This window comes from Lissotriton helveticus, chromosome 11 (genome assembly GCF_964261635.1).
Source record: "Lissotriton helveticus chromosome 11, aLisHel1.1, whole genome shotgun sequence".
Taxonomy (NCBI): domain Eukaryota; kingdom Metazoa; phylum Chordata; class Amphibia; order Caudata; family Salamandridae; genus Lissotriton; species Lissotriton helveticus.
Genome location: NC_136072.1, coordinates 75,805,919 through 75,833,217, shown reverse-complemented (window position 1 = coordinate 75,833,217; position 27,299 = coordinate 75,805,919). Strand labels below are relative to the sequence as shown.

At 43.1% G+C, this 27,299-nt stretch overlaps 1 protein-coding gene across 1 annotated transcript in view; it reads right to left on the bottom strand.

The window, feature by feature from the left end:
* LOC144792887 (dehydrogenase/reductase SDR family member 4-like) overlaps nt 1-27,299 on the bottom strand; it is a 171,386-nt gene that overhangs the window by 53,319 nt on the left and 90,768 nt on the right. The window contains exon 5 of the mRNA XM_078668091.1: nt 22,776-22,827. Within this exon, the coding sequence (XP_078524217.1) occupies nt 22,776-22,827 (52 nt within the window). The remainder of the gene's footprint in view (nt 1-22,775; nt 22,828-27,299) is intronic.

The window sequence follows — 27,299 nt, the reverse complement described above, 5'->3', positions numbered from 1 at the left end:
GAATCTATCTGCATTTGTACGCCCAACAAACTCATTATGAGCCTTGAGAATACCATAGGCCTTTCAGCCATCTCATAGGGTGAAACAAATGTTGGCTGATCAATATGAATGAGTGAACAATTGAATGACATCTGATCGATATTAAAAGAGGACTCTAATGTTTTGACACTCAGAATATGTTCTTCTCCAAACTATCTTGAAGTGCTACAGTGCCTATCCCATTAAACATTTGATTAGTTTAATTTCTGTGGAATATGGAATATGCATTTCCAGTATTCTCATGTTTCTTACTAACAAGGTGTAAGGGCTAATACCTAGATTGGATGCATAGACAAATCTCCATACAAAACACAATAATTGATTATTAGGTGAGTGCAGGTCTTTGGTCAACAGCCCTTCTTAAATTTATAAGCAAAATAAACATTGGCAAAATGAAAAACTCAGCAGACAATTCCAAAGCTATTACTACTTAATACTAGTCTGACAATGTAAATGTAGATGATATAGCTGGCGTACTACTAAACGATATCCTGCATCTCCAGCCACTGTGACTGAGTTGACCTTGTGATTTAAGTTGTCAGCTCCTTGTAAGCACTTAGACTGGGACCATTCCATTGAGTGAAAGGATGTTTCCTTGCAGTATGCAACAGCATTGAGGCTGGTTGTACATGATCCCTAGTATGAATATATTTTTGAAATTCTTAGCAGTACTGGGGGGGTCTTTAGTGTCGGAGGGTGATGCTTTTTCGTTATGAGTTCTTGAAAAAGTCTTTTTCTAGGCGTTTCCTTTCACTTCTTCTGCTGGAATGGCAAACTTAGAATGTTGCCCTGTGCATTGCAACATAGTAGGTTGAGGCTTTAGCAGTGGAGACACTTAACTGGATAGTTAAATTTCGTATTCAAATTCCACCTGGGATTCCTTCTAAACATTATCTTACTCTTCACCCACATGTTATTCCTTCTGCTATAAATCTTGATCCACTTCCTCCTCTGAATCGTTATGAAGATCTAAAGGTATTTGAGGTTTGGAAATTGCCAAAGCTACCTTCCTAGCCTGTTATTTCACTAGCAATGGAAAGTGTCTGAAATGCTAGTTTGAAAATATATCGAATCTTCTTCTTCTACAGTTGTTATTGTGGCAGTAAGGGTTTCTGCCACAATATGCTCTGTTTCAGGATTTAAGTGGATTCACCTTTTTTTACATCACATTTCCCTTACTTCTGTGGGAGTTTCTGAAGTATGAGAGACTGAAGGATTTTTCTCTGTTTTCGGAGTCCCCCCCATTTTCCTGTGATCCACCCTTCTTTCCGAATTTTATTTCCTCTTCAGTCTAGTCCTCTTTTCAAAGGCAGTCTTAGAGCACACATGATCATCCCATTCATTTCCTTCTCCCCAACCAGGTTCAAACCTGTTTTTGAGACAAATCTAATTCTTGGATTTGATTATCTTTTTAAGATCAATCTGCTTCTTCAAGCTTACTCACCTTTGTAGGTCAATCCTCACACATAGGCCTCTCCCACTGTTTGGTAAAATTTTCAGTGCCCATGGTTGAAGCTTGCATTGATATGATAGTGTCTGCATGAGATGCTTGTTTTGAGATTGCTGGACTTAAAACATCATGGGGCCGATTCACAGAACTAATTTAAGACAAAATCCTAAACTTACTACTTTTGGTATTCACAGAAGTTAGGATTTTGTCTTAAGTTTGTCTTAAGACAGACTTAAGACAGACTTAAGACAGACTTAAGTTAGGATTTTGTCTTAAGTCTGTCTTAAGACAAACTTAAGACAGAATCCTGACTTCTGTGAATACCAAAAGTAGTAAGTTTAGGATTTTGTCTTAAGTTAGTTCTGTGAATCAGGCCCGTTGTCTTGCAAGCAGTCTGCGTTCCCTAACTGTTCTAGTTAATACAAGTTTCTGAGCAGATCGCAGAGTCATGTTCTCCCTGAGATCACTTCTCTCAAGTTAAAAAAAGAATGCCTCCTTTTCTCCTTGTCCAAATCAGTTTCAGTTAATAGTTAATCATCATTCTCCTCACCTCCGATTTAGATGCCTTATCATTACTACTACTCATACATTTTGTGCATTGATTCCCCTAGGTCATCATTCAAGTTTAGCACTCCCATTATCTTTCCCTTTGTCTTTCGATGGTTTTCGTGCAACAATATGGAGAAAAAATTATTTTGTTGTCTCCTTGGCAAAAAAAGCTTACAGACTGGTAAGGACAAAGACTTAGAACCAGCAGTATTCTCAGACAAAAATGTGTTTTTGAAAAGTTTTGATCAACCTTGAAAGGATCTCCACTAACCATGGACTTTATTCTCTGATTTGTATGCTGCTTTCTAATTGTTGTTGATAATGCACAGGTATTTAAAAGATTACTGGTAAGGTAAAGTCCAGTCCTGATCGGGAAAGAATTCATGCAAAATGGCATTGGTGTTGCTGTGCAATGTGGTTTTGATCATGAGTTATTGCACACACACCTTAAGACGTCAACTAAAAGCTTGAGATTGTGATGAGAGGCTCACAAACTTTATGCTGATTGCAGGAGACCCACTTTCCAGCAATCAATTGCTTTCAAACTATGTTCATGGCATACAGGTACTGTTACATTATACATACATACATGCATATGTACATACATACATACATACTTATATTTGAATTTGTTTATTGTACAGTTAATTAAAACTCACAATTAATAGACAATAGGTAAGAAAGTCTTTTGACTATATTAAAAAAGGTTATACAAAAAGGTATAGCGCTTTGGTAAAATCACAGGGGGTCCATAATAGATTAAAAGTCTTTCCTGTTAGACTTGGCCTTGATCCTTATTGTTCTTTTGGTGGTAAGGCCGTATTTTCACCCAGCTGTCTTTTCTGTTTGTTTTGTAAGTAATTTCATATTGTGTTCTGATTACTTTAGCTTAATTACTCATGGGTCTTTATTGTTTTGAGGCCATTAGGGAGGTCTACTATTCGCGTAGAGTGGTAGGGTTGTCCCGCCCAAGTGTAATTTCATTTAGTTTTTTGGCCACTAGGTCAAAATATTTGACTGTTCTACAATTCAACTGAGTCTCTTCGGGGTTGAAGCAGAGCATCACTGCTTGCCTGCAGGTTTTTACGCCCTTCTGGTTCCATAAAGGCCGTAGCATGGAGCGCCTTATACCCATAAGTGCTTTGCAGATACAAATGATGTGTATAAGATCCTCCCTCGCGGATTGGCAAAGGCGACAGGCGTTTGATGGATTTGGCCTTTTCCATGGTGCCAGATGACGAGCAATGGGTATGCTGCCCAAACGCATGTTTAGAAACTTGTTTTTTGTTTTTTGAGTGAGGCCCGTTGATAGATATTCTTGTGGCTTTAAGGTTCTGTACACTTCGAGTACAACCCATCCGTGCGCTCTCTTGGTTAGGGTGGCTCTGTCCTCAAGTGAAGAGACCAGTTTGGTGGTTTTCGACACTGCTTTCTTAAAGGTCCCGAAATCCGTTCTTGTTTCCCAGAGCGTATTTAGTCCCAGGCTCTCCAATGAGTTTGTTAGGTAGGCCCTTGCAGGTGAGTTTTCTTTGGCGTTAAGCTCGGTCCATAGGTTGGCGTTTAGCGAACCTTCCTCAGCGTCTTTTATTTAGCGCCAACTTTTTATATATTGGCCTTTCCTCTCCACAGTTTGTTTCTGTAGTCCAAATTCGAGTCGAATTTGAGCGGGCGAAGAGTTTTTAGGGAGGTGAAAAATTGCCCTATATGCGCGACTGATTGTGTTGTCCAGTGTGCTTGCATCTTTGCCTCGCATTGATTCGCTGCCATAGGAGAGCATGGGCTGAAGGCGAGATTTTATTACCTGTAAGAGAGGCGCTAATGTCCTGTCAGGGAGAGCTTTCTGGAGGGGCCTTGTTGATAGTTGAAAGGTCATGCCCTTCCGACGGATGGCCTCTAGTTGTTGTTTGGTGGAGCCGTTGCCCTCAATTATGACTCCTAGATATTTATATGAGGTCGCCTGTTCTAATTTTTGATTGTCCAAATACCATGCGGGTTTCCGTTTTTTGTAGCAGTTCATTGGCATGACTTTAGTTTTGCTTAAGTTGATTGTTAGGGAATTTGCTTTCGAAAAGGCATTAGTTCTATCCAGAAGGTTTTGGAGGCCGATGGGCGACCGGCTGATGAGGACCAGGTCATCTGCATAGAGCAAGTTTGAGAGCGTAATATTTCCGAGCCGAGGTGCGTGAGATGTAACTGTGTTTAGTTCTTCGGGCAGGTCCGCGAGGAAGAGATTGAACAGCGTTGGGGCTAGGACGCAGCCCTGCTTTAGTCCTTTGGTGGTCTTTATTTTTCTCGATAGATGCGTGCCGGATCCCAGTTTTACTTGGACCCAGGTATCGGTGTGTAGCCTAACCAACTGCTGTAGCAGGGGGCCGGGGATTCCCCATGTGTTCAACTTCCGCCATAGTTTGTGCCGGTCTACGTGGTCGAATGCGGCGCTGTAATCGATGAAAAACGCGAACATGGAGCTCTTTGCTGTTTTTGCTGCGTCAAACAGTAGGGTTAATGCCATGATATTTGTTAGGGTACCCTGGCCCTTCCGGAAGCCCGTCTGTGTGGCTGGAATGATGTTCTTTTTTTCTGCCCAAGTTGTTAGGTCCTTCAATATAAGGCCTGCGTAGTACTTTGCCTCTACGTCTATCAGTGCAATCAGACGGTAGCTACTTGGGTCGGTCCTCGCACCTTTTTTATATATTGGGCTTATGATTGAGCCGCTCCATGATGTTGGTGTTGTTCCTGTTTCCCTTACTTCGTCGAATACTGGGGTAAGAATAGTGCTCCAAAAGCCTGGGTCCTGTTTGTATAGTATCGGGGGGATCCCGTTTGGTCCTGGAGCCCCCTCACGTTTTCCCTTAGAAATTTCTTTGAGAATGGTGTCTGTTATTTCCTGAATTGGTAATTCGTTTTCGCTTTTCCTATGCTCGACTGACCTAGGTCTGGCTTCTGCCTTTGTTGGAGTGTGGGGCCCGGTTGTTTTTTTCTTGGGCGCTTGGTTAGCTATTTTGGATTGTGTGTCAGTTTTATCCAATTGTTGGAGAGCTCCCTCTTCCAAATCCACCACTACGGCTTCCTTCATTGCAGGGTTGATTGTATTAAAGTGACTTGTTAAATAATTGGCCCAGTCGGATTCCAATATTTCTGAGTAAATACCGTTGTGTTCTGGCCGTTGGAGCCTATGGATGATCTTCCAAAAACTGGAGCTATTCTTCTGCTTGGAGTTATGTAGAATTTTTGCCCAGAGTTCTTCATTCAATTGCCTTTTCCTTTCCCAAGTTATCTTTTTTAACAATGCTTTTGACTTGCGTAGTTGTAATTGGTTGTCCAAGTTATTTGGATCTAGGCGGAGTTGCCTGAGGGTCTTCTTTATCTTGGCCTTGATGTTTTTTGTTTCTACTGTTGTTACTTTGCCAAGCGTGAACTTTGTGGTGTTCCCTTTTTGAGTTCTCTTCGCGGTCGCATGTTTTGCTCCTAGTGCCGCTGTAAAATCTTCCCAGAGGTCAAGGGGTTTGTCGGTTCTATTGGATATATCCTGTATTATTGTTTTTGCGCTGGTTGCTAGTGTTACCATGTCCGTGATCTTACATCTTATACGCTTGTAGTTAGCAGTATATTCTGTGCATATGTTTCTGGTTTCTGTTGCCTTGATCTTACAGGTCAGAGCTAAGTGAGCTTCTAGTGGCAGATGGTCGCTCTGGGCTCTATCTCCTATCTTAAATGATTGTAGTTTGTCGTACAACGGGAGAGTGACTAGCATAAAGTCTAGGTGGGATGAGGCAATTGACGAGTGGTATGTTGGCGCTGGGGGAATATCCTCTTTGAATCGTCCATTGAGAACGCGCAGGTGCAATTGCTCCAGCGCTTTTAGTAACTGTGAAGCAATATTGCTGTGTTTGTATCTGGAGGGGGTAGATTGTGTTGGTATTTTCCATACTGTGTCCATCTCCAGTGTCATGTCATCAGTTGCCGGGTCACCAAATAGATGGAGGTTGAAGTCGCCGGCCAGGAGTATGTTGTCCATTTCCTCATCCTCTATGAGTCTTGTAAGTTCTTGAACTAGTTTGTTTACCCCAGTCGGCTTATTCTTTGGATGAATGTAAGCATTTACTACAAGTAGCTGATGGCTTTCTTGGTTATTTTCGATTTTGAGTGAAATTGCCTGTATTGCGTTTGTGGTGTGATATTTATAATTGCTGGTTTAATTTCTCCTATAACTGATATTGATGCGAGGATTATCAGGCCTCCAGAGTAACGGCCATACTGTGATTCTTTACGGGCCGGGTATGTCCAAGCTGTATATCCTTGTAGGGCTATATCTTTGGGTTCCCATGTTTCCTGGAGGAGAATCAGGTCGAAGGTTTGCAGATAGCTCAGTGTTTCGAGGTCCTCTAATTTGTTGGCTAATCCGTTGATGTTCCAACTACAAATACTAAGTTTGGTTTTTTTGTTGAGGGAAGCCACAGTTTTAGTGGCTGAAGTTGACTTTATTTGTCAGTTGATGTCGCTCCCTGTTATTGAACGAGTTGTTTTTTCTTTGCTGGGGGCTATTTGTTGGAAGTAGGTGTTGCTCCCTGTTATTGTACGAGTTATTTTTTCTTTACAAGGGGCAGTTTGTTGAAACAATGGGTTTTGCGATTTCACCAGATGTTCGTCCCGTGTTGGCGAATAGCTTCGTGCCCCTTTAAGTATTGACTTGGCCGCTAGAGATCGTTCTTCCTTCCTTCCTTCAAGTAGCGGTGTGGGGTAAGCTGGTTTTATTTCTGGTTCAAGCTGAATTCACCACTGGGAGAAACTGAGAGCATTCTCCATGATTGATTTTGCTACCTCCCTAGTTTTCCATGTTGCCCTGGTTATCTCGTTCCCTTGTGGGATTGTTGAAGGTTGGAATTCAATTAGAAGCAAGTCCGAGGTATTTATGAATTTTAGATTGTCTATTAAGTGGAGAAGTGTGGCTCAGTGGTTAGAGGCGGCAGACCCGGAAGCTGAGATCGGCCGTGGACCAGGGTTCGATTCCCCGCCTCGGCGGGACTCGGGCTCAAAAATTCCACGGACTTGACAATTCTCGCTCCGGTGCCTACTCGACTCACGGGGTCACACTCTGCGACTCTGGGCAATAGCTTGCTTAATCTCCACTACGGCCCCTCGCGTCGGGATGCCTGGCTTTCACCTTGGGATACCCTGCCGAGGTATCTCACAGGGGAATACCAGGACGGGTTCCCTAAGCAAGCGCCTTGATGCCTTCGGGTGATACGTGCGCTATATAAGTTGCAATACATTTACATTTACATTAACTTTAGTATATTGCCCCTGTTTAAGATGTCTACTCTTCCCTTCGATTTGTATTCGGGAATGAAGAAGATTGTTTCTGTATCTACTTCCCTTGGGGGCAGCGATTTCTGGTAGGTCTGTTCCTTAATTTTGCGTGTTCCTTGTGAGAGTTTGGTGTTATTGTCGATTGGTTTGCGCTCCAAGATATCCCACTGAGATTGATCACTTGAGTGATTGTCTCCAGTGATTTCTGTGCATGGAGTCTGAGGGTTTGCATTGCTGAATGTCGTGGTCTCCTTCTTGCAGGTGCTCCGTGTTATTGAGTTGTTCAATGTCGCGTTGTCTTTGATGTGTTTTGGGTCGTCCTTATCTTCTGTTTCTTCCTTCGAGTTATTGTTCTTTGCTGTTGAGTGACCGTCCAATATCGCATTGTATTTAATGTGTTTTGGGTCATCCTTATCTTCTGTTTCTTCCTCCGAGTTTTTATTTTTTGCTGTTGAGTGGCCATCCGGGTGCCCAAGTACCGGCTCTGTTCGAAGTTGGCCGGTTGACTCGTTTCTGTTTACTGTTTGTTTTCTCTCTAGTTGGTTTGTTAGACCCACGCTAGTGGTAAGGGTTTTTAGTCCTTCTGTATGTGGTCCCGTTGAGGGCAAGGGGGTTTCTGATTTCACTTGTAGGAGATTATCTTTTCTTTTGGGCTCTCCGTCTTCTGGAGGCCTCATGCCTTCCGATGTTATGGATTTCCAGTTTATTCCTTTACAGTCCTCGTTGACCTTTCTGTTTCGCCCCTTCCTTTTTTGCTTTCGACGAGTCCGTGCATTCTGTGGGCTCCCTGGTTCATTGGTTTGTCCTGCTGTGAGAGTATTTTGGGTGACCTTAGCTGTTGTGGGGGTGACATTCTGAGTTTGAACCCCCAGCGAGTTGAATTTTTGCATATCGACAATTTTTTCCGTAGGTCCTGACTTAGTTAGAGATGACTGCTCCACGTCTGTTTTTGGGTTGGGTCTCTCCAAACTTGCTTCCGCTTTTTGTTTAACTTCATCCAAAAGGTTGCTCAGCATCGTGGGTAGAGATGATAACTTGTCTATGATTAGCGGGCAGGTACAGCTAGTTCTGTCGATTTCGATTAATTTGACTGAGTCTTGACCTCTTTTTATGAGTCCATTCAGGTCTGCCAATTTCCTGTCTATCCCCATTGTGGCCTCTGCTAAACTTTGCAGGACAGTTAGTTGTAAATCCATCTTGTCAGATTGGTACTGTAAAGCCGTTGAAGATAGCTGTACTGTGTTGAGAAGAGTAGACCAAAAAGAGTTGGCTGGGACCGTAGTCCTCTCTGGTGGCAGATGTGACCTTTCTTCCCTGGTGTTGTTTGTGGGTTGGCTGCCGTTGTAGGCTGTCTCCAGGTCGATCCATTCTTCCGAGGTTAGGAAGGTCATATCCTTAGTTGGTGAGGAAGTCGAGATGGAAATTTCGTCTTCTAGTTTTTGCTCTAGGAAGTTGGAAGCCCTGTTATTGCTGTAAAGCTTGGATTCTATAGTTACGTGGGTGTTTTGTTCATGGTAATCTTTAATTTCTTCGATTTTTTCGTCTTCCGCTACTGCGTCTTGGATGTGTAGGGAGTGGGTTGTTGTTACAAATTGGTAATGCGTGTTGCTTCTGGGAGACCCTGTATTCCCGTCTTCCCCTTTTGCTTGGTTGTTCGATATTTCGGGTGACTGTAGTGGGCTCGTTGGTCGGATTTCCCCTGAACAGCCCGCTTGTAGAAGTGACTGGCTGGCGCGGTCTTCTTTTGGCGGTGTTCCAGTGTGTTGCTGTGCCAGGACGCGCCTGATGTCTAATCCGTGATCGGATTTGTTAGTTGGTTCGTTTGGCGTTGATACCATATGTATTTCCACTGTGGTGTGGGTTGTAGTAGCGGGGCAAGCGGTGAGTTCGCTGATCGGTTGCAGAGGGGATTTGAGGCCTGTGATGGTATCGTTTGTAGAATAGATTGAATTCCCTGGGTTTTTTAGGAAATTAAATTTGGTGTAGATTTTTGGCTGAAAATTGTATTTTGTATCGCTATGGTCTTCCGGAAAATTAAGTAATTTATGATTATTTTTCCTTTTTTGACTTCTGCGCCTCCCTTGTTTGGGGGATGGGCTATTTTTTGTTTTCTTGTCTCTGGTCTTTTCGAGTGTTGGGGGGGGACTGACCTCTGTTCCTAGCCTTGGTCCTAGTCCTTCCGCTTGGTCTACTTGTTCTACTTGATCGTCAAGCAGGCCGGTGTTGATGTTGGGTCCTTTATCGAATCCATCCAGCGAGCTTGCGTGCCCTGTTGTATTGTCGGGAGCCTTTCTCCTGCAGGGGGTCAACTTGGTCATGCAGGCTGGCGCTGGGCTTGTGGATGTGCTTGTATTGTTCTGTTTCCGCTTATTAGGCTGTGTCACTGGAGGTTTTCCTTCCCTCCCAGACCTCATGGCGAGCTGCCAACGCCCCGTTCCTGCCGCCGTTAGCTTTCAGGCACCGGCGCCGAACCTCTCTAGCCTCACTGGGTGGGGCTGGTGACTAGTGACTAGTGAGGAGATGCGCCACCGGCTGGCTGGCTGTCAAGGCTGGGGGGCCTGCTAGGCTGAGGGCTGATGGCGCGTCTCCAGCCCTTGGCTGTCTCACCACGTCTCCTTCTGCCACTCGTCGGGTCAATCATGAAAGTCAAAGAAAAGTCAAGAAAAAGATCGAGTGAGCAGGAAATGTATCTCACAGGCGCCACCTGGTGTCAGAAATCCACGGCTAGTCTATGTAACAATTTATGTTACAGCTCTCTTCACTGCTCGTAGCCAGTTGATCTCCCCCCCCCCTCCGCACTCGTGCACATTTCCCTGTGGTCAAGGGGGGTCAAGGGGGGTCAAGGGGGGTCAGGCGGCGCTTGTCAGGGGAATTTGCTAATGCACTGTGCTTCTATGCTTCTGTGGTTCTGTGTGGTGAGGCGAGATTGTGCTGCGGGGGGAGGCAGTATGATGGGATGGATGGAATGGCTCACCTCTCACACCTGGCCCACCTCGCTTCCCTTGCTGCTCTCGCCTGGTGGACCCCCCACCGGGGTACCCCGCTCCGTGGCTCTCGGTTCCTCTCGGCTTGAACGCCGCTCAAATGCCACGCTCTCTGCCGAGCTCCTCCAAGCTCCAAATTCCGAATTTCGATCTCCGGCTCCCGGCGCCGCACACCAAGCTTGCACTCTTGCCACTGAACGATGAACGATGCACGCCGGTGCTGGTGCAGTAAGGACGGCGGGGACGCAGTCCAAGGTGCATGGAGTGCGGGAAACGAACCCCCGCGCTGAAAACTGATGCCTGCCGATGTCAGCCAGGAAAAGAACGCTGCCCGCCGCCTTCTCTCGCTACGGCTTTGGCTTTTTCAGTTTTTTGGCTTTTCGGCTTATCGCTCCGGCTGCGCTCCGTTACTCTGCTGCACCCTCTGCTTTTCCGCCTTTACATACTTATAGGTATTGCAAAGATGTTGGTTTGTCATAGTGAAACAATACTGAGAATGACGATACCAATGAGGTGAGCTTGGCAAGAGGGAGGTAGGAATTGTTAATCAATAAAGCCAATGATAAGCCAATTGGTCTCATTTTACCAATACTTGTTGGTTGATTTGTTAATTTAATTGGCAAAAAACATAGCATTTACATATCTTGAAAGCATGAAAAGGTATGTGGACAATATATTTAAAATGTTGTGATACAAAAAATATTGGGATGCAGAAATATCATTGACAAGAATTTCATTTTTTTAGGTAAGTAATACAGCTAATTAATGTGTTTTAGTTTATATGTTAATTTTATGTGTTAGTAATGTTTTCTAATTATCTTATTAAAATATAGTTTCCAATTTTTAAGTGATTAGAATTTTTTATACAATTGTTAATATTAATTTATAGTGTCCTAGAGGGTTGTTGGGTTTTTGTGGGGGTAGAGTCAGAAGTGAATTAAGTAAGTTAATTAAGTAATAATTAATTATTCAATAATTAGTATTTTTTGTTAAGTAAGTATGTGATAGATATTCATTATGTATATAATGCAATATTAATTTATTATACGTATATGTTAATTTAAAAGTTATTTGTAATTATTTAATTGATTAATAATTATGTAAAGTATGTGATAATCATGTATTTTAGTTGTATTTTGGAAGTGGGCTGCTGGGGGTGTAGGGGTATAATGTAGGAAAGTAATTAAGTAATAATTACTTAACAATTCATTTATACTGGTTATTAATTATGTACATTATCTACTGCTGATATATGCTTGTTATTTTTTAGTTTCGGGTGGCTAGGTTTGTAGGAGTATAGGGTAGGACCTTAGATAATAGTTAAAAAATAATTATTATTAACGTAGGATTAAATATTTATTTAATGAGTTATGTAAATTGTGCAAATATTATATATTTTACTTATATTTTTAGATGTGTTCTGAAGGGTTTGTAGGGTTCTAGGCTGGAAAGTTAAGTAATAATTCATTAACAATTAACTATTAATTAATCATGTTATTAATTACTAATTATGTAAACTGTGTTATACTTATTTACTTTCATTATATTTGCGGGGTGGGTTGCTAGCTTTGTAGGGTTATAGGGTAATAAAGTAATAAATAAAATACCCATTATTTTTTAATTGAACATTAATTATTACATTGTTTAGGAATTTTGTAAATTGGATATTTGCTGTTTATTTTTTAAAAATGTTCTATATATTTTATATTAAGTAATAATGTTTATATTTAGAGTTTTATATTTCTTCTAAATTATTAGGATTATTCAAATATGAAATGTGTTTGAAGTTCTGTAGCACAGACTGGAGTACTAATAATATGTTTTACGCCTCCAAAGTCCTACAATGTCTCTACTGTTGCATAAACTGGAGTGAGAATAGAATATCTATTATTTTCAGACTCCAGTAAATTCCTAATATTGGTTAAATATAATTTTCTATTAACAAAGTTTTTTTCTTTTATTTTAAAACAATTATTTTATTGTCATATGATCAGCTAACATTACATTGAGAGTACAATTGTAATGATGTCTTTTACATACAATCCCAAGCCGTCAGAAGATACACAGCCATTGACAAAATCATCAGTACTTTCATCAATCCTTCATTGTCACGTTACAAACCCCTATACTCTTACCATGAACCCCATATCCTCTCCCATTTCTTAGGGCAACCTTTGCTCTCATATATTGCGTGTTCTGCTTGCCAGTACCAGTCCAGGTCAGTTTCCCATTCTTTTATCGTCGGTAGGGTAGCTGCTCCCTAATTCTTTGCTATATTTCTCTTAGCCACCACTGCTGCCAGTGCCAACCATAGTCTTACATGTTTCGGCCAGTCCTCCTCCCCAGAAATTAACAAAAAGAGCCATTTGGCCTCTATCTGTACCTCTACCCCAATTACAGAAGCCATCATCCCCCGACCGCCAACCAGTAGGAACCTATCACTGGGCACTTCCATATTAGGTGATAAAAGGTCCCCACCAGCCTGCACCTCCTCTGGCACAGCACATCTTCCACCTGCCCGAGCTGCTGTACAACTGACCTGGGGTAGCACAGCCGGTGAAGAACCTTCAGCTGGATCAATCAAAACCTAGCACATATTGCCACCTCCATCGGGCCTAGCATGACCTCCATCCAATCCTCGCCCTTGAGTGAACACAGGTCCCTCTCCCAAATTACCCTCAGTGGGCCCAGTATGTCCGGTGAGTTGCTTAATATTTTCATATAGATAAGTGAGACAGCCTTCTCTTGTAATGGGTCTGTCCGTAGTCAATCCTACAAAGGTAAAGCCTCTTCCAGAGCCTCTCCCTCATGAATATTGTTCCGGAGGGCATGACCTAGCTGTAGATATCTTAACCATTCCCCCTTCACCATCTCAGATTCAGTTTGTAGGGTCGAGAACGTGTATTAGACCTGTCCTCTCCAGATATCTCCCAGGTTCTCTAGGCCTAGCAGCTCCCATTTATGGAAACCTCACAATCCTCCTAAATGGGGGGGGGCATCCCTGTGAGCCTCCCTTACCAGGCTAAATGTTGTGTTTCTACTCACCTTGCCAATGTGCCTGACCTGGTATTCTGCAGCAGGTCCCTCATCACCCTTCTGGTATATAATAACGGGCTAGCTCCTCGAGCCCATGGTTAGTCATACATTATGTGAGCCGGCTCCGCTTGGTCCCCAAATACCCATCCATTTACCGTGGCCAGGTGGGTGCCCCAATAGTAGGTCCTGATATCGGGCAATGCCAACCCCCATCATAGACACCCGCTGAAGTTTGCGTAGGGCTATGCGTAACTCGCTCCCGCTCCATAGTAGAGTTTGTAGCTCGGCCTTCACCCTCCGAAAGAAAATTGGATGGATCTCATACGGCGTATTTTGCTTGACGCTGAGTAAATGCGGAAGGATCATCATTTTGAATAGGGCGGCCCATCCCATGAGGGTCAGAGGCAAGGTCTGCCAGTGTTTGGCATCTGCAATAAGTATGTCCAACTGGAAACCTGGGTTATGCTGATAAAACTCCTGGAGGTAACTAGTTATATAGATCCCCAAATACTTAATACATTGTCCCTCAATTGGAACTTTATATTTAGGGGTCAAGTTAAGGATCCCAGCCGACAAGGGGAAGAAAAGGGATTTGTCCTAGTTGATATGGTATCCTGAGTAGTTCCCTTAAATGCAGAAAATCTGCAGTATCCTATCTATGGATTGTCTTGTACGCCTGACGTATAGTACGATATCGTACGCATATAGGGAGATGCTCTCATCCCATTACTCCCCACTGGGATTCCCCAAATTAATGGGTCCTGCTGTACCCATGGCGCCAAGGGCTCGAGAGCCAGGGCAAACACCCGGGATACTGTGGAAATAACTCTCACTTCAGCTAATGGTTGCCGGTGGAGTACTTTCACGCATCCAATGCCCAATACCGCGAAGAGGTAATTTCACTCCATACTATCAAAAGCCATCCTGGCATCTAAAGACAGGAGGGCTGTCTGGTCATCCAGACTTGATTCCGTGACGTGCAGAATCCCAAATAGCCGGCGCAGGTTTAATCTGGTACCCCTGTGCGGCACGAAACTGGACTGGACCGGGTGTTTAAGGGAGGTAATGACCCAGCCCAGGCCGGAGGATAAAGAGTGCATGTGGAAACAACTGTATGGCTGGTGAGTGTGTGCTTGGGAGTGTTGGTGAGTGAAGTGATGTCTCAGTGGTACATGTGTGAGTAACTGCATATGTGAAAGGCAGTGTATGTGAGAATTGGAGTATATAAATGACTATACATGAGAGTCAGTGATTGTGAAAGTGGTTGTATGGATGAGTGTGTACTTGTATCAGTGACTGTATAAGAGAGTAAGTATGTGTTAGTATCTGTTTGAAAAATGATGTGGTATGTGTATAACTGTATAGGTCAGTAAATGGAAGTGTGATTGATTCTTTACAAGACTGACTAGGTGTGTGAGTAACTTTGGATGAGTGGTGGTGTGTTAGTGTCTGTATAGGTGCATGAGTGCATATGATAGTGTTGTATTGATGAGTGACTGCATGTATGAGTGATTGTATGGGTGAATGAGTGGATGTGTGTATAGACCTAGGAATCAGTAAGTGCATATGTAATAACTGGTATTGGTGTGTCGATGGTTTCGAAAGTGGTAGTTTGTATTTTACAGTGGGTGTATCAAAGGTTATATTAGAGCGTGAGAAGGTGCATCAGATTTTGACGTGGATGATGCCATCAGTGATGTCATCAGTGATGTCATTTAAGATGTCATCAGTGATGTCATCAGTGATGTCACTGACCATGTCATGAATGATGTAATATGTGACGTCGTCAGCAGCGCATTGAAGGGGCGCGAGTTATAGTTAGCTGAACTAACTATAACGGTCGAATTTCTCTGGTTTGGTACGAGTGAAATGTTCAACTAACTATAACGTGCCTGAAACCTTTGATTTTTTTCAGTGAACTTCTAAGGTTTTTTAAATGCTAATTTCTAACTATAACGTTTTTAAAACCTATAGTTTTCTCAGTGAATTTCTAAGGTTTTTTAAATGCTAATTTCTAAGTATAACATTTTTAAAACCTATGGTTTTTTCAGTGAATTTCTAAGGTTTTTTAAAATGCTAATTTCTAACTTTAATGTTTTTAAAACCTATGGTTTTTTTCAGTGAATTTCGAAGGTTTTATAAATACTAATTTCTAACTATAATGTCCCTGAGAACTATATTGTTTTTAAGTACATTTTTTTAAAAACCTGCATACTTTTTGTAGTGAAAAACTAACTGTAACAGAAGTCAGTTATAAGTTATAATTTAACAATCTTTAAAATTAGCACTAATTAACATCTAAGTGTGGAAAAAGTGTGATGCAGCAGCTATGATACGTGCCTTCGAACAACAGCGTTCACAGTTCAATTCCCGGCTCTGGCGGCACGTTAGCCCACCACTATGTCACTATGGGCAATACCTTGCTTAATCTTCCCGACACCCCGAGCGCCGGGACACCTCTCTGGAGGTAGCTGTATGCTTTACAGATACTGGCACTTTTTGAATTTAAAACCATAGTGATGAGAAATATTAGTACGCATTTTGTTTTCTATTCTGAACTATATTTTTTTATATCATCAATTTACAATTACGGCATTTAATAGATGTTTTTAGTCACGAGAAAGGAAATGACACGGTTTTCCGGGTAACAGTTTTGAAGCTCTCCAACGTTTGTACATATGATGCTGCTTATACGTGTAAGGATCGAAATCAAAACCTTTACTGCTTTATATTTTGTAACTTTTCCCAAAACGTGCACAAGTTAAACAGTGAACGATGATACATTTTAATTTTTTTTGTAATTTTATCAAAAATATACTAAACAATATTTGATACCCTATTTTAAGGCAATTGCAAATATTAACTATAGATCAGCTTACTTGGAAATTCACAGACTTGAGCAGGACGATTTGATTTTCGGCCTCGGGTCCTTTCTGAGAGTGGCTGTCCGTTCACGTGTTTCTATGAGCACTTTGTAAATGCATTTTAGCGTTTGGGAACACACAACACTGTCTTTTTGTATGAACCTACTTATTTAATTGCACTTTATATTATGCTGTTAAAATTGTTTACAATCAACTGCACTTTATCATTATCTGCTGTTACCTGTTTCTCAGGAATTACCCCAGAAGATCACATTTAACTGTACTTTATATTATGCTGCAAATTGTATATAAGCGATTGCACTTTATCGTAATCTGCTGCTATTTGTTTTTCGAACCCCTGAAAGTGCTCAACATTATCATGTTGCCATTTGCCCATTTTCAACCTATTCCATGATATTGTCGTTTTGCACAAAAATGTTCTTTTTAACAAATATTTATAATTGAAGTTCTTGTAATCAGATAATCTCCTTTTTTATATAGATGATGTGCTTTTAACAAAAGTTGTATGTTGTTGGTATTTTTGACCTGTGCTTTCATGGATAATTTATATCTGAATAAAGATTATTGAATTGAATTGAATTGGTTACAAAAGGCTTGTGAAATCTCTGCTATGGGTTGAGAGGCCGAAAGCAATTGCACTATCCTGAATAATTCTTTAGTGGAGGATGACATTTCTATTTTATGGGTGCAATATTTGGACTTTTTTTCCGTTAATGCGAGCTTGTATTCCTTGATACTTATCTTGCAAGAACTCTTTCTTGATCATCTAGAATTTTCCTCCATGCATGCTCAGAACAGCAGCAGGCTTGTTTAAGCATCCTGAGTCTATCATTAAACCAAGGAACTGATGGGAGGTGCTTTTTACAGGTATTTGCCTTTAGGGGGGCCAGTACATTTGCTGCAGATGTCGCAAAGTACTCTGCTTCGCTATTGGAATCCTTTTAAATTACACAGGGTATACTATTTAGAGTCCTCAGCCGAGACTCCTTTCCAGTTTCTAGATTTATCCAGATGGTAAGGAGTTCTATTATTACTAGCTGCTGATGGAGGTAGATCAAAGGTATCTGTGCTATGGTCAGACCAGCAGATAGGGATAATTATTTGAAAAGTAATTATTTTATGATTAGAAAAGATTCCATCCAGAGTGTGGCCCGTCTTGTGAGTGGGGGCAGATACTAATTGCCATAAACCAAGACTAGCAAGCGTCTCTAACAGGGCACTGAAATCTTGGCTGTCCGTCTCATCTAGGTGAATAAAGTCAATCAGAATGGCTAAAAAGGTTCTAGAAGATTTTTTAATTTGTTGAGGAACGGCTGTCTAGGCCCATGGGGTCTATAAATCAGCATTCCCCAAATGAGCAAGTGGGTGGGATAATAAGTTTAAAATGAAGGGTTTCACAGGTTTGTAGGTTGAAGCCTGAATCTATCAAGCATTTAAACTGTGAATTAAAATCAATCGGCAGGCCCCCGCTATACGTCCCACCCTGTCTACCCTCTGAATAGAGTAGTTAGCCAGCATAATATTAACTTGATGGGTTGATTAACTGGGGGTTGATGTTAGCCCAGGTTCTGGTGATGAAGACCCAGTCGGGTTCAGCTTCGGCTAGAAGGATAGCGAACTCCAACTTATGTTTGTTAAGGGAGTGCGCATTTGTCAGTAAACCACTACAACTCTCTTGTTTTCCACTGCTAGAGTTAGCAGGGTTATTTGTAAGTTTACCGACCCTGTATGGCTGAGAGGACTTAGGCATAGGGATATAGAGTAATTGCAGGAAGTACAAGTACATTGAGAGTGCTCATACCAGTTTTCAGAGGGAAAAATAACACAAGAACAATATATCTCCCCATTTCTCAGCTTTAACAAGGCTTTCTTAGAGTAGGTTAAATTGGTAGCTTGTTCTCTTTCGAAATGTCCAGAGTCCCGCGCGCTCCCACCTAAAGATTTGCTTATCAAGCACTGCAAGTTCAACAAGCTCAAAAATGGTCCATGAGTCTCAGAGTGAAAGATAGTTGTCTCTCCAATTTCTTCAGACGACAAATGCTGAAAGAGACATTCAGTTTGGAGTGAATACTAATGGTTGCTAGAGCTCACAGACAGGCATCTAACATGGAGGCAGGAATGGTGAAAGATTAATTAGCATTGAATGTGGAAAGCAAGCAAGCTAAGATAGAAGGTCATAAAGCAATGCCTCCCAAAAAACAAGGGTGTGTTTCGATGTGGATTTTACTTTCCACATGAAGGTACGTGTCCTCCATTGAAGATATGCAAAGGCTACGCAAAAGAGAACTATTTTGTAACAATTTGCAAGGAGAAAGCAAAATCGTTGGGAAAATAAAATGGAGGAAAGATCAAGTGACAACAAAATGGATGTCAGAAAGTTCCAGAGACGTTTCAACCACGTTGACAAGGCCAAGTGGCAACATCTGTTGAGGCAAGTAGAAACCGAATGATGTTGATTGTCGTTAAATTCAATGTCTAGCAGTTTGTCACCGTCATTGTCAAATGATAGTGACAAAGATGGGCATGCGATATCAATGTTTGACCACTGAATGGCGTGCACGTGTAGGATTAGCTTTTTGCAAGGAAGAATGCAGGTCAAAGCTAGATCGACAAGTGAAAGTGACAAATTAATTTGGACACTGTCCCAAAACCACACTGAAAGTGAATGGGTGCTCCATACGTTCTGTCAAAGGCAGTGGCTCCTTTATAAGTTTTATGCCATTAAAAAAGTAAAATGAACTGTCTCCAGTGCCCCAATTAACCCCGTCTAACCCCAAAGTCATGGTTCATGTATAGCAACTGTGAAACGTAAGAAGACAAAAGTACAAGCACTAACTCATGTTCTGACAAGCACTTTTTTGAGTGCATGTTTACTTAGTTTCAGCACCGCTGCAGATATGGGGTTGATTTCTTTATGATACCACATCAATGCCTATTATGAGATAGTGAATCCATTTCCATCCTTGTTTCATGGACTAGGAAAACTTAAGACAATGAAAGTGCAACTTCACATAAATGAGAACATCCGTCATGCTGCTAAACAAGTGTTTTGGTCTTAAGTTTAAATGAATAAAAGTCTAACTTTACGACTCATAAATGCCCTTTATGAATACCGAAAGTCGTAAAGTTTGACTTTCATCTCAGTTTACCTTTGTGAATCTGGCCCTAAATTTCGGTGTGTTCTCAGCTGAAGAAATCTTTCAGGATATCATTTGTCACATAATACAGCCAGTCACAAATGCTTTCAATTACAGTGGTGAGAAACTCGCTTTTGGGGCCACGCAGAAAGTACATGATAAGCTCCTGCACAAGTGTTTAGTATACTTATTGATGCAGGGCTCAATTTAAATGCAGAAAAGTGTGAATTCCATAAATCAAGACTTAAGTTCCTTGGTCAGGTCTTTTCTGATAAGAGAATGACTCTGGATCTAAATAAAGTACAAGTTGTGTCATCCACTTCATCTCCACAAGATGCTAACTATGCTGCAATAATTCCTTAGTATAGCCAGCTACCGTCAAGGTATATACGTAACTTTGCCACTGCGAGTGCCCCATTGAGAGACTTAATTAAACAAAATGTTCCATTTCGATGGTCACGTAACTGTGAACAATGCTTCAGTAACATCATACATGCAAATGAGAATGCCACTGAAATGGCATACTTTGATCTGAAGTTGCAGACGAAGACTGTTGTTGGTGTGTGTGTCTATTGGCATGGATAAACTGAGCACTACTGATTCATATCACAAAGAATGAAGACCTACGTAGATATGTGTCACTGTGCCCAGAACACTGTGTTCAAAAGAAGAGACCATGTTATTGTCAGGCAGAAACTGAAACGCAATTCTGATGCTGCTTTTGATGTTAACTCTTTGAGGGTCGTGACTAGTGAAGGACACATGTCAACTTCTCTTTATCCTGGAAAGTCCATTAAGTGGCATTCTTCACATTTCACGCACCTGCCTCAACATTAGCCATCATCCAAATGTCAGATTTGAGACTTATCCACTGAGAATCTGGAGACTCCAATGACTGAAGCAATGTCTCTGTCACCAGTGCCAGCCATGGATACTTCTCCTGTATCTCTGCAGCCTCAAATGACAAAATCTGGAGGAGTGATTCGAGCACCACACCGACGTATTGAAGAGTTGTGATGTATAAATGTAATATTTGTACTTTTAATTTAATAAAGGGGGAGATGTAGTGTCTTGTGAGTTAGAGATGACGGGATCCTTTTGGTTCCTGATAGACTCCATAGAACAGTGACGTAAGTGCTTAGGTTGGGGGAATATTTAACAACAAGGGGTGGTGATGGACAGAGTTTCTGAATTAAGCAGAATACTCTCACCCAGTCAAGAGATCAGGGCTAGATCCAACACCGTTTTTTAGCTCACTGCACCATCCCAGTTCAGAACCTGGCTATATGCAAATTAGTCTGTTCCTGTCCCAGTGCATGATGGGAACAGGGCAAACCAAACTACCAAGCCAATTCTTACACTGGGAAGGAAACAAGCTTCCGGGGACCGGTTTCTGGCATTTCAGCCGTCGTCGGCCCGGCTTGCTTGAATCCTGATGGTGCAATGAGCAAGGGACTCACATCTGAGTATACCCTTCCACGCTTAGGGTGGACAAAATATTTAACAACAAGGGGTGGTGATGGACAGAGTTTCTGAATTAAGCAGAATACTCCCACCCAGTCAAGAGATCAGGGCTAGATCCAACACCGTTTTTTAGCTCACTGCACCATCCCAGTTCAGAACCTGGCTATATGCAAATTAGTCTGTTGGGGGAATAACATTCATGCTATAGAATGTTCGGTTAATAGTTACTAGGCCTGGGCGGTGAACTCCGCTCCGTTTGCGGAGTTTTCTGCACTCTGCGATCCGCAGAGCTCGAGGAGTGCAGAAATCTCCGCTTTGCGTAGTGCAGCAGAGTTTTTGTCCCCACTCGTGATCGCGAACGCTAAGTTTGCCAGGGAGAACTGCAGCTCGGGTAGAATTTCTACGAGAGCTGCAGGAAGACCAGCGCAAGCAGCAGTTCTCACTGCATTCCGCCACTTGCGGAACTCCGCAGAGGTTTTTGTAACTTCGCGGAGTTCAGCATAGCAAAACTCTGCGAACTACGCCCATGCCTGATAGTTGAGGAATGAAGACATGTAATACCAAGCTCTGTGTGTGGCATGATCATTACATGTAGGACTCTACAATTTATAGTATTAAATATTATTGAGATTCATTTATTTAATATTATATTAATGGTATACATTAAAATATTTAAGAAAAATCCAACATTGAGGTGTTCAGAATTTATGAGAATCAATAATTATCAAATATTCTGGGTGTTTGGGGAAGAACATGCACTGCACTAAAATCCACATTTTACAGTAAAGACTGTGCACTTTGTCCCATTTAAATTCTGGCAATTTAATGAAGCATGAGCTATTACATGACCCTGGTGTAATACCTAGCAGAACATTCAGAATTTCCACCCTAACAGGGATTTACACAAGGGTCAGAAAACACTGACCTACTCATAAACAGGGCCTCAGTATCAGACCTGCCAAGTTCCACGCACCTTGCATTAGAATAATGCATTTCCGGTAATTTTCCGGCTTTACTACACTGCCTGAGATTGTCACACAAAAGAACCATGTCCTGAAGTGCGATATTTACAGTTTCTCGCTTTGCTGGGACAGACAGCATAAAAACTGAGTTTGAGAGCTGTTTTTCAAATGCCACAAGGTGGCACTAGTGCGCAATGGGAGGTAGGGGATTCTCATTATATTAATGATGTGGAAATATCATGCTATCTCAGCAAGCTAAAGGAACTTCAGAGAATTGAAGAAAAAAACACAAAAATACACACCCACCTAACTAATTTGAAAAACCACCCCCTGCTCAAACCATAGTATCACACAGATGTGGATATTGAGCTGCAAAATAAAGCTTCTAAATACATGCCAAAAAATAGGTCAATCTAAACTGCAGTAAAGGAGGGGCTTAATTTGAGAACTGTGCAGAGAGAAGATCCCAGCTGGGCCCCTCTTGCATCCTGTAGTCGGCCCCTGGTCCCACGTGGTAGAGAGCCTGGACAGACTCTGTCAATTGATTGCCATCCAAGGAGGCACTGGCTGGCTAAGACAGGGACTCTCTGTTTAATTTATTGTTCCTCTGAAGCCCCACCTGGCAACATGTGTCCGACCTAGGCTGTGGGCTGTGCCACGCTACTACTAAGTGTGGGTGACATTATATGTTATACTGTTTGGTGAAAGTGTCAATCATAGTCGTTGAATGTCACTCATAATTACACTGGAATTATGAAAATGTCGCATATAAGCATTCTGAAACCTTGGCAGCTATTAAGTATAGGTTAAAGTATTGGTAACAATGCTATCTTTGGCGGGGCTTCAAACTGTGAGAAGATACAATATAGTTCAAACCACAATATGATTTGTTTTTTATATAAATAATTCTCTTATTCCACTTCTGCCTCCATAATCATTAATCAATTAAACATACTTACTGGGAAAAATGAATAGGCAACTACAGATGAAGTCAGGACAATGGATCCGCCTCTGAAAGAGAGATGAGAATCAGGATCAAATATATAAGTGTGTGTGTGTGTGTGTGTTTGTGTATGGGTTTGTATGTGTGTGTGTATGTGTAAGAATTCCCCATGCTGTGGGGAAGAGATTGGTCCTCACAGCATGGGTAAATCCTGACAGAACCAGACAAACACCATCTTTGTGAGGACCGGAGCTTTAGGAGGACCAGTCCCGGTAGTGTGTTTAGGTACTTTCAGTTGAGTGAATCAAAAAACTAAGGACCTCCTTTACAATTTTTTGGTGTATGGCAGCATCGCAAACCTTCTTGCCGGACTGGGAAACAAAACCGGACTGGGAAACAAAACCGGCCCAGGCAAAGTGATCGGCCGTCCAACCCCCCTCCCCACTTGGGGGGGGGGGGGGGGGGGGGAGTGTCGCCGAGCTCTTTGGCGGGGCAGGTTTTCGGCCGATCTTGGTACAGGGCCGATTTTTCAGCTATACTGCAAAAACGGCCCCCATGGGCCCAAGAACGGCCCTCATCTGTGCGGCGCACCGGGGGATTGCCCGGTGCCCGCTATGGCCAGTCCGGGCCTGCTTGCTGCACTACCCTATATCAAAAGAAAAGGGCAGGAATGAGTTGTGTCTATAAGATACAGCGCAGACCTGTCCTCTCTTCCTGTGCTGGCACTCAAAGGGCTGCCTTGCACAGGGATGATTGTTTCGAGCAGGAAGGCACACCTTCCTGCACAAAAACAATCAATGAAGGCAAGTTCCTCTTTCTACGTGTGATGCTGAATCCAGCACACATAGAAAGAGGAAACAAACAGGAGAAATAATGTTATTTCTCCTCATTGTGCCTCCCCTTCACTGTAGTAAATCTGGGAATGTGTCAAATGCCTCCCCATCGTAGTGTGAGGCGACACAGCGACTTGCTCTGAGTTACCTCACTCCATATCTACAAAGCCATGAAAAGACACACACAGGTTGGCTTTGTGTAGCCTTGTAGATATGGTTAAGCCCGTGGGAGTACCCTGATGCAGGTATAATGTGGCACAGGGCTTCACAAGGTCATGGATATGCCCCCTGTCTTTTTCCCCTAAGTTGGCATACAATGGCTGCCTTGCACCAATGCACCCACCCTTGCGCCATGGTGCGAGGCTGACTGTGTTGCGGAGTTGATTGATGTTGTGGCTCCATCTCTTCTCGAGACGTCTGCAGATGGGGCTGGACTAGTGGAGGGTGGGAGTGAACCTTTTGGACTTCTTGGAGTGTTGTTTGCATGGTCTTTTCTTGAGGTGTGCCAGGGTGTTGGTACAGTTGGAGATCCATCAGTGGAGGTTGCGCGCTGCGGTGTTGGCGTCTGTAAGCGTAAGCGGAGTGGTGGTGCTGAGAGAGTTGACGGGAAGTCCTTCCGTGGCCTTTATCCAGCCAGAAAAGGGGGGGTCAATGAGGGTGATGGTGTACGGTGGGCATGGGAAGGCATGATGTAAACAATGATGGTTGGTACAGGAGAGTACTATGGTGTGGCTGTAGTTGAAGCTCCTCCTGGTGGAGAAGACAGCCTTGAACGTGTGTCAGGCTGTGTGGGTTGGTGCAGTGACTAGCTGCTTGAGACTGATGTTGGCGATGTTCCCCAGGAGGGTGGTGGTGTTCTGGTCACTGGGGTTGTCCAGGTGGAACTTTAGGTCTCTGAGTAGGATGTACTCGGTGGACGGGAGAGTCTGGTGTGTGATGAGGTCTACAATGGCATCGGTAAATTGAGGTTCATGGCCCGGGGGGCCTGTAGAAGAGGGTGCCATGAAGGGTGGTGTTGGGGTTGGTCCGGATCTGGAAGAAGAGGTGTTCCATGGTCAACATCGGATCTTTAGAGTGCATGGTCAGTGAGAGTGTGCCTTTTTTAGACAATGGCAATGCCTCTTCCTGGCCGCTCGGGTGGTCCGTGCGGGTGAATTTCTAGCCGTTGTGAATGGTGATGACAAAGTTCAGTCCAGAGGAGGGGTTGGTCCAGGTTTTTGTGAAGAAGGTTATATCTGAAGAGGTGGCGTCGAGGAGGTCCTAGATTTCTGTTGCATGTTTGTGGAGGGACCGCACGCTGAGGAGGATGCAGTTGAGCCAGTCGGCTGGACGGCAGGAGGCAGGAGTGTGCTGATGTGGCAGAAGGTGCTTTTGAAGTTTCGACAGGCTCAGGGTGCAAGAGAATTCTACAGTGTTGCTAGATGGCAGGTGGTGCGGCATAAAGGTTTGAAGGAGAGGAGGGTGTTGGCGTCGTAGCGGTTGAGTGTCCGAGAGGAATGGTCATTGGTGCTGGGTGTGGTCCAGGGGCAGACGGACGCAGACAGGCTTGCCATTTGGTTCACCATTAGTATGTCCGATGCGCATGACCCCACAGTGGCTGCCATTATGTAGTGCTGCTTGGGGGACTGGACAGCTGGGAGGTGCGAAACATGGGAAATTACCCTGGAGTGGGCGGTGCCAAGGGGAAGTGGGTGTTGTAAATATATCTTATATACATTCTTACCTCGAGGCCGGGTCCTGTGTTTTCTGAGCTCTTGCTCTCCTGAGTCTGCTTCCAGGAACAGGCTCCCTTCCCTAAGCCAACCAAAACGATTCAATGCAGCGTTATGAGTGTTCCTGAGCGCCGGGCCAAGGCATTCAGCCAGGGGTTGGAGGGGTGGGCATGTTCTCCATGCAGGCTGTGATGCAGCCTTCATTGCCAACAGGGATATGCATGACAAAATGTCAAAAGGTGCCATGGGTAGAAACAAGGCATCCAAATGGAGGGCAGGCCATGGGGGATGCGGTCCCTGGGGCTAAAAATAGCTTGGGAGCACTCCAACAATAGGAAAAAAAGAAAAGTCTCTACCCCGGGGGATGCGGTCCCCGGGCCCAAAGTAGGCCCAGGAGAGGGGGCACGCTGCCCCCTCCCCTTAATATGAAATGTTTAATTTTTTTAAAGGAAGGAAATAGCAGCGCCCTAGGTGATGGGGTCTACAGGGCTGAAAATGTCCCTGGGAAGGGGACCACACAACACCCTCCCATAAAAAACAAAGAAAAAAAAACCTCGGGCAAGTCATTGGAGGACACCCCCCCACCAGCATCACTCTGTAAACATGCCTCCTGGCGCACTGATGGTTGGGATAATAAGTCTCCTTTGGTCCAGAGGGGGCCAACAAGCCGTACTAGTGGTGCGCCAGGAGGCGCATTTGCAGAGTGGTGGAGAAAGGGGACGTGGCCTCCGACAACATCTCAGCAATCCTGCTGTGTGGGACTTACTGGAGGTAACAGGAGGGGTAGTTGCCCCCCAAAGTCGTCTTTGGCAGCCAAATACCTGTCCTGTTACCTCCAGTACGTCCCACACAGCATACCTTGATGTTGCAGGGGATCCTGTCAGCAATTTGAGGTCTATATGTTTCACTTTTCACTGTTTATTTCGTATATTTTCTTTCCGTTTGAACATGCTGCATCTCAAGAAGTTCATGTAATATGATGCAGTCTCCTTCGATGTGCAGATATCACTTTTAATCTCTCTCTGTGCTTTCTAAATTTAAGAGGTGATAGCTTTCTTGGGCGAACAGGTGACTTTTTCTTCTGAGCTCCGTGTGAAATTAAATTATATATTGTGTGATTTCTTCGAGATATGTTTTGCTTTTAAATTACACATGGGATATCACTTGCTCTGACTGAGGAGAAGAGCATGGTGTTTTTAATTAGTTTTGGCAGGACAAAAACTCTCAGTTTTTGGTTTCTCTCTATGTAATGTTTCCTACTGATGAGATCAAGTGGTTTATCATTTTCATTGGATGGTGAGTGATGTTAACTGCCAAGAATAAGACTATATGATCCAGCACCATCCACCCCAGTTTGACCTAACCACATGCAAATCATTCTTCACCCTGTTCCCCATGGAAACAATCCAGCCCAAACACCCAGGCCAGGTCCTGCTTGGATCGGAAACAAACATTCTAGGACCGGTTTTGAGGTGTTACCCTTCTTCAGCCAGGATACCTTTAATCCAGTGGCATGGAGAGCACGGGACCCACGTTTTGGCAACCCCGTCCCAATTGGGGTGACAAATGCAAAAAGAACAATTGATGGACGAATTGCTGAATAATGTCAAACACTCATCCCCAGTCAGAGTTCTGGATTCAATTTGGAATGGCATGTTGAGCAAACGTTCGATGGATTTAGGCCCAGATCTCTGTACTGGGGTGAATGTTTGACTTTGTTCAGAGTTCTTCGAAAGAGGTTTACTGATAACTGTTGGCCAGAGTAAATATTTATACTTCTGCAGAATGGAAAACGATTTGAGAGACATTAGTGAATACCTACAAATGTGTAATGTCGGAGTGCACACAATTTATTGGCATTTGAGTCCATGAACCCCAATCCCATCCACTCCTTGTGCAAAGGAGTAGATTTAACTACAGATACATCTTCGTGTGAGTAAATTCGCTTAAAAGTGTATCACTAATTTATGTGCATTAAATTATAAATTAGGTGAA